This window comes from Elephantulus edwardii, unplaced genomic scaffold (genome assembly GCF_000299155.1).
Source record: "Elephantulus edwardii isolate Elephantulus edwardi_28Jun2011 unplaced genomic scaffold, EleEdw1.0 scaffold00059, whole genome shotgun sequence".
In the NCBI taxonomy this organism is placed as follows: domain Eukaryota; kingdom Metazoa; phylum Chordata; class Mammalia; order Macroscelidea; family Macroscelididae; genus Elephantulus; species Elephantulus edwardii.
This window is the reverse complement of record NW_006399809.1, coordinates 15,155,234-15,163,063: the sequence shown is the minus strand read 5'-3', so window position 1 is coordinate 15,163,063 and position 7,830 is coordinate 15,155,234. Positions and strand designations below refer to the sequence as shown.

General features: G+C 34.6%; 1 protein-coding gene across 4 annotated transcripts in view; it reads left to right on the top strand.

Annotated features, from left to right (window-relative positions):
- Positions 1-7,830, top strand: part of BBS9 (Bardet-Biedl syndrome 9) — a 677,588-nt gene that overhangs the window by 283,386 nt on the left and 386,372 nt on the right. For 2 of the 4 annotated variants that reach the window (XM_006887603.1, XM_006887601.1), the window contains one exon: positions 2,202-2,216. The exons of the other annotated variants lie outside the window; for them this stretch is intronic. In XM_006887603.1, coding sequence (XP_006887665.1) covers positions 2,202-2,216 — 15 coding nt within the window. The remainder of the gene's footprint in view (positions 1-2,201; positions 2,217-7,830) is intronic. 4 annotated transcript variants of the gene reach the window in all.

The window sequence follows — 7,830 nt, the reverse complement described above, 5'->3', positions numbered from 1 at the left end:
ACTACTGGGAATATACCCTGAAGAGACCATAGCTGACATCCAAGCAGATATATGCACACCCATGTTTATTGCAGCTTTGTTCACAATAGCAAGGAGCTGGAAACAACCTAAGTGCCCATCAACAAACGAATGGCTAGAGAAGCTGTGGTATATTCGCACAATGGAATACTATGCTGCATTATTCTTATTTTTAAGAAATCAAAAGACATATTTCATTGACAAAATCTGTGTAAGGAAACACTCCAAAGTACAGAGAGGCGATAATGTCAGTTTGAATACTAAGGAGCACCTGATTCAAGCCATGCTTTTTCAATCACTTGCTAGTGTCTGAGAGATGAACAGTGAATAAGGATGACTGAAGAATTATCAAGACCTTTGAGCTGTGGTGTTGGAGAAGAATATTGAATATCCGGCCTGCCAAAAGAACAAATATGTCTTGAAGAAAGTGCAACCAGAATGCTACTTAGAGACAAGGATTGCAAAAGCTTTATCTTGCATACTTTGGGAATGTTGTTAGGAAAGCCTATTCCTTAGAAAGGACCATCAAGCATTGAAAGAGAGGAAGTTAATTCACTGAGGTGTCTACAATAGTGAGCTCAAGTATGTCAGAGATGATGAAGATGGTGCAGGGTAGGACACAGTTCAGACCAGTTGTTCATAAGTTTGCGATGAGTAATACTTGATTTGTTATTATGTGCCATGAACAGCAATGGTTAAACAACTTAATAAAGCTACTTTTGTGAAGAAATGCAAAACTTGTGTAAAGATATTATGCACCTTGGTTTGAATATTCCCACGAAGGAACATTGGTATTTTTAATGTCACTTTCAGTCTGAGTTGTTAAATAAAAAGACAAGGAATATTTGATTAAAATACTCAGGCCATTTATTATTAATTGGACATTCCTAAATTATAAAAATGTATTTACTTTTGTTGTGTTACCTACACATAGTTGTAGATCACACCATACCTTGATTTGACTATTTTATTCCTTTTTCGAGGAAAAGCAGTGACACTGGTTCAAAAAAAGTATAAAAATAGAGAAATGAGTAACAGAAAGTGAGCAAAGGCCTAAAAATACATTATAAAGTTGTAAAATCAGTCTGTGAATTTATGGTTGCAGATATAATTTTTTTTCAGATGTAATTTTTTTATATTATACTTTTGTGTACCCAGAATTTTTTTTTTTTTTTGAGTGTGTACCCAGAATTTTAAAACTTCATGAATCATTGCCAAGGCAGCAGAGTACAGGAATTAATTGGTTCAAAATGAACTAGAAATTAAACTATTTTTAAAAGCCTGTAAAGTTAAATAATACAAATATAAACAAAGAAAAAAATTAAAATGACATTAAAGTTATAATATTTTGACTATGAGTGTCTGGAAAATTTCTTTTGTAATTTGACCTTTTACTATAGTTGGGTTTTTTCTTTTAATATTTTTTTCCCAGCTGATCCATTTAGTGCTCTAAATATGTCATTTGCATATTGAATCTGATTGTGGTTACCAAAACTCAATCCACTTCCGTTTAGTTGGTCTTGACTCCTTATTGCCCTACATTTGGTTTCTGAGGCTGTAAGTCTTGATGGGAGTAAGTTCTGGTATCTTTCTCCCATGGGATGGCTGGTAGATTTGAACAACTGGCTATTTGATTAGCAGCATAACACATAATCAGTTGCTAGACCAGGTTAATTAACTTTTCTTCTTTTTGCTGTGTTAATACTTAAATGACACTCCCTCATGAAGACAGTCTTCTTATAATAAAAGTGCTAATATATTGTTAACATGCCTCTGGAAATTCTATAAACTTTGAGAAACAACGATAGTTATAGAAAGACTTCAGGCCTTTTGTTCATTGGGTTGCTCTGAGTGGTGCTCGACTCAACAGCGATCAACAATAGCAACAACAACAACAACAACAATATATTGTTAGATTTCATTTATTCATGTTATTTGTAATTGTTAATTGAGTTGTAGCTGTTTTAGATACCATTTAAAACATCCATGAGACCCTGACAAATTTATAGCTTGAAATGTTGTTGCTATGTGCTGTTGAGTCAACTGCAACTCATGGCCTTCTATGAACATTGATCAGAACATTACTTATAGATGTGCAAAATTCATGTTAAAATTTTGCCCCTGCTAATCCATTGCCTTATATTCTCTCCCCCGACCCTTTCTGCATTGCTTCTGATGAACAGATCGAAATCCTGATGGTAAGTGAAAAGATCATTCCTTTGAAAATTGAATCTAAATCAAAGTGAAATTTCATTTGTAAATTAATTGATAATATGCTGTGATTGGACTCATTTTATACCCTACTGTTTTAACTGTAAACTTCCTTAAGCTGTTATGAAGTTCTAGTTTACCATAGAGTTTTAGGGATCTCAGTAGCTCAATCTTACAATAGAAAGGATGATAAATGAATTCTATTTTTAGTAACTTCTCAGTATTAGTTTGTTAAGAATTATGAGGAAAAATGAAGGTAGAAATAACACAGTAACTTTTGAAAAAAGTCAAAGGTAATCATTGATGCCTTTGATTATTTTACTCTACACTCTGTTTCCTAATTTTACTTTTAAGAAAGTCATTGTTTTATACTGTCGAATTGAGTGGAGTCGATCATGGCTGATCCTCTAGGGTTTTTTCAGAGGCAGTGAATTGTATGAGTTGATTACCCGTCTTTCTCCCACAGAGCAGTGGGTGGATTTGAACCACATACCTTTGCATTGGCAGCACAATTTCTTACCATGAAGTTACCAGAGCAAGAGTAAGAAAACCCCCCAATATCATTGAATTAGACATTCTGTATTTTCTAAGAGCCCTAACAGATTCTTCTGTTTATGGTAAAAATGATATGTGGATTCTCTCAGTGGGCCCATCCTTTGCCTTTTGAACTTACATGCATTCGTGTTAATTACTACTCATTTTGTTTTTCCTAGCCTTATTTTTTATTCCCTTGCTACAATATTTATTAAAAATGTGACTTTTGTTAAGTTTGTCCTTTAGATGTCCTGAGAGGATTTTGAGGCGCTAAAGTTACAGAACACACACTCATCTTTCGCTGGCAAGGTGCTGTCCAGTCTATTCCAGTTTGTGAAGAGCCCAGGTGTGTCACGAACATCTGTGCTCCAGAGAGTTTTCACTGACTGGCTCTTTAGAAATAGCTCGCCAGGGCTTTCTGTAACAATACCGTAGGGTAAACTTGAATCTCTGAGCTTTTGGTTAGCAGTCAAGTACATTGACCATTTGTACTACCCAGGAACTTGAGCACATAGCAGAACCTCTAAAAGTATCTATTTTTTATTTCCCTCTGAGACAACAAAGTAGGAACTCTGGCAATGTAGTTTGTAGTGTTATACTGCCAATCAAAAGGCCATTCCAACCTAGTATGAATCTACCAGCAATTCCTTAAAAGAAAGATGGACCTTCCCTTAAGATGTACAACTTCAGAAACCCACAGGAGACTTGAGGTGAACCAAGAATTGACTGGGTGTCAGTGAACTTGAGTCTGAAATAGACAAAACTAGTAAGAGCACTGGTGGTGTAGTGTGCTATGTGTCAGACTACTAACCAAAACGTCAGTGGTTCAGTTCTACCAGCCACTGTAGGAGGGAAAGCTGAAGCAGTCTCTTCTGGCCATATTTACAGTCTCCTTAAAGATTTGGCTCAGTGGTAATAAGCTGTGCTGCTGTCTCAAATCCCCCAGCTACTCCGTGGGGGAGGTATGAGCAAGCGGTCTCCTCCTGTGGTATTTATTCCCTCTTCAAACCTACTGGAGGTTGAGCTGGGGGTAGGTTTTGCCTTGAAGGCACACAACAGCAGCAACAAAAACAACTCTTAAACATTTAGCCTTCGAGCCCTTTGAAAACCATGCACTGGGATTGTTTTCACATCAGCTAGTTTGTGTCTTTTATTTGTTTAGAAAAAGGCTAAGGATTCCTGGTGGTACTGTGGTTCAAGCACTCAGCTACTAACTGGAAAGATGGCGGTTTGAACCCAGTCCAGTGACTCTGCAGGAGAAAGGACCTGGTGATTTCTTCCCACAAGGATGAGAGCTCGGAAACCTGTGGGCAGTTCTGCTGTGTCATGCAGGGTCCCTCCGAGGAACTGTTGACCCGACAGTAACCATTTGGTTGATTTTGGGGACATAAACTGAGAGAAAGGGATTTTTTTTTTCTTTTTAAATGTAGTAGCTTTTGGTGTTATTGTTTACTAGCTATTTTAAGGTAAATTTTAGATAACTCTAATTAATAAAGATTAAGTGAATAAAAGTAAAATGGTTTAAAAGTCATGGTTGCACTTACTCAAGTAATTTTATTACTATCAGCAACCTGAGATGCATAGTATGTACCATCTTGAATTCCGAGATGTGATAATGTGCTTATATGAGAAGTATTTAAATAGATGAAAAAATTTAACTTAATATCATAAAATCCACTTGTCAAATTAGAGTTTGGGTTATTAAAAACAACCTGAGATTAATAATATTCATATGTAACTGATAAGAGGTTGGGCTAAATTTTGTATAATGCCATATTATGATCTAAATTATTTGTTTTAAGTTTAAAAAAATCATTAAAGTGCATTGTTGAAAGAATTTTTTCCTTCATAAGTATAAATTCAGCCCACATTGTGAAAAACAGAATCACAGTTTATGGAACTTTTACTATTCCTGTTTAAGCCATGAGAACCAAAATGCCAATTTTTGAGGAGAATTTTGGTATTCCAACTCATAGCTAAAGCTAGTATAAAATCTCTTGTTATCTATTTTAAAACCATAATTAAGCCCTAGGGGGTAGAGTTCAAATATTCCACCAAGTAGGCAAGAAAATAATGTGTTGCCACTTAGTCTTACATATACACAAGGCTTCCTATTTCAAAGGCAGATCCGTTTTATTGGCCTGATCTGTTCTTGCTATATTGCAGATAAGCGGTTCTGCTTTTATGGGTGGAAAAAAGAGAAGCAAACGAGGTTTTATGTTGTCCCATAAGAGTTAGTCTCCATTATTTCTGCATTAAAGTTACATGACATGGGTAGTGTAAAACATGAGAGCAGATGAAGCACAGTACGTCGCCAGACATAACAGGAAGGGATCAAGGAAGTTCTGGCTACCAGACGTTGCTACTGCTTTGGGGTTCCTTCTTTTCAATATGAAATGACTCTAGCAGACCTTTGGAAAGACTTCTGAGAGCATTATATAGATGTGTAATATATAGATAGAGTTCGTCTATTCTAATGTACATTTAGTTAGTCCCTCTTTGAAACACATTTTGGCTTCCCATTTGACAGTGATGCTGGCTTCCTAGGTGTGCTATGTGCAATTAGTGTTTTCCTTCTGGAAAATTGTTGGGCCAGGAGTGGTTTTGATGGGAGTTTTCTAAATGTTCAAGAATGTTGTAATTAATCATACCATACTGGTCGCAACTATCTATTTCCTCTTGTAGACTTAGGAAAGGAAGTGCTTGAAGGATAGGTGATTATAGTAGGTGAAAAACTGCAGAACAAAGCTAGTCTGATGAGTGAGTAGCCAATATTTGAGTAAAATAAATGACATTTCTCCGCCTTTTTCTTAGAATAACATTCAGAAAGTTGAATAAGCCAGGTATAGAGACTGTTTTGTCAACTATATGGAGAAAATCCTTCTGATGGTAGGCAGTGAGAGAACCTATTAGGCTCTTTCAACTAAGTTGAAAACTTCTTTGCCAGCAACCTTGAAAAGTCTTTAAATAGATGTAATTTTTTCCTTTCATATTTCAGATTCCCACTCACACCTCTCTACTTGTCTTTGACTTCAAGTTCTTAGATACAATTAAAATGTCTGAAGAGTAATTGGTAGTCACATTTACAATTAAAGCTACTCAAGAAATGTACATGCCAGTATAATTGTGCCTTTGATACATTCCATGCCTAGATATTTGAGGTTGTATTTTGTAATGCTTGAATTTTAATTTGATGGGAAGTGCCATAAAGTACTGGCATTCTAATTTTTCTTTTTAAAAGCAAGAGTTTCTGAAAATAGTTTCTGTAGAGTTTCATACTCTCTTTTCCCCTAATGGTAAAACTTTTTAAACTGGTATCATTAAAAAAAGAAACCAACCAACCAACCAACCAACCAACCAATGTATACTCATTTTATTAAGCAAAAGTGTCATCATTTTTCAAAGTAATATTTTCCAGATGTGCTTTGAAATAGGTTTACAATTCCTTGAGAGAAGAAAAATTCTAGAGAGGTTCTACAAATTTTAGCAACAACACACTATTGCCCTCGTATCTCACATTGTTATTAACTGACCTTAGCTGAATTGTGAATTGAGTCGTAACATATTTGCCTTCTTGGATTTATTAGTGCTTGCCATCCACCCAGTTTCTTAAAACAGACTTTTTTTATTTACTTATTTAAGATTTAGGGTAACAATCTGCACAAATGTGGACTCCGTGATGTAGGAACAATGTTGTTGATTATACTATTTTTTTTTTTTCTTACCAAGAATTCAGTCAGTAGCTGGTTGAGGAAAAGTAGGGGTCACAGAATAGTTTTAGCAGAACATTTTTTGCAGCAATTAGCTTTGTCTTCGAAAATGTATGGAAGATAGCAAAATTGTCATCAGATGAGGCATTTCCCTCCCTACCTCCTGTTATTTTGTGCCTTAAAAATGAGGGGGGGAAAAAAGGAAGCAGGTTTCAATTTTCTTTTTCTTTCCAGAATGCATCTATTGATTGAATCTATAATTTATATAGTGTAGAGAAACATATCCACTAGGTAGATTTCCATAATTTAGTGATACAAAGAATATATGGAAATTTCCTTGATGTTGGAAAACTAGTCCTTTGTAATATTTTGTGGTGATATTGATAGCTGTGGTTAGAGCAGGAGCTTAGATCATGTTACCATAATATTTTGAGTCAAAACAGTTCATCATTGTAAAGTACAAATACACATGCTACTAAAAACCTCACAGAATGTCAGGAAATGATACCCTGGGACTTTTCTTAAGAGGCACCAGTGATAATTTGCATCTAGGATTCCAGGAGAAGTGAATTTAACATCTGTTGGTTATGAACAAAAAATGAGCTATGTTAAATTTAATGGATAATAGATTATGTAGAAGAGAATGACAAATATGCTCCACATGTTCTGAAAAAGCACTTAATTGTCCCCATCTATCAATATGCTTGCCATTGGTGAGTATCTCTTACTATTCTAGGGAGTAAATAGTACTGAGAAATGTACCCCCAGTTTGAATGTGGTGTAAGTTATATAAGAAATATGGCATTAACAAATATATTGTTGAGTAGGTATTTTGAGTTTTCCATTACTATACAGCAGTATATTGAGAGTCAATCTTCCTTATATTATTTTTCATCTTGTTCTGTTGACAGAGAGTCCTAGTATAAAAAAGAGATAAAACTAAGGTTGTAGTATTGTTTTTCTAGATTGATAAACAGAGCCTGTTTGCAAATCTGATTTGGTTTTATTTTTATTTTTTCAAATTTGAAAATTTTCAAACTTCAAAAAAAATTAAAAAGTATTTTTTTAAATTACAAAGCTCTTTATTGTAGTTATTTCCTTATTTATGCAAATACTTATTCAAGTATGTATGTATATGTTGAATCATTTGTCAAATGAAGATCTGTGTAAACAATTTGAAAACACCACTAAGAGTGCTAGGAATGGCTTGAGAAAAATATCATTAATTTAAAGCTATCTTGCTATTATTCTTATGTTAAAGGGACATAAACCTTAGATAAAATTCAGGTCCATTTCTTTAATTTATTGAAAATCATATCATTTGTTTTTTTTGTTTTTTTTTCTATAATTATATTTT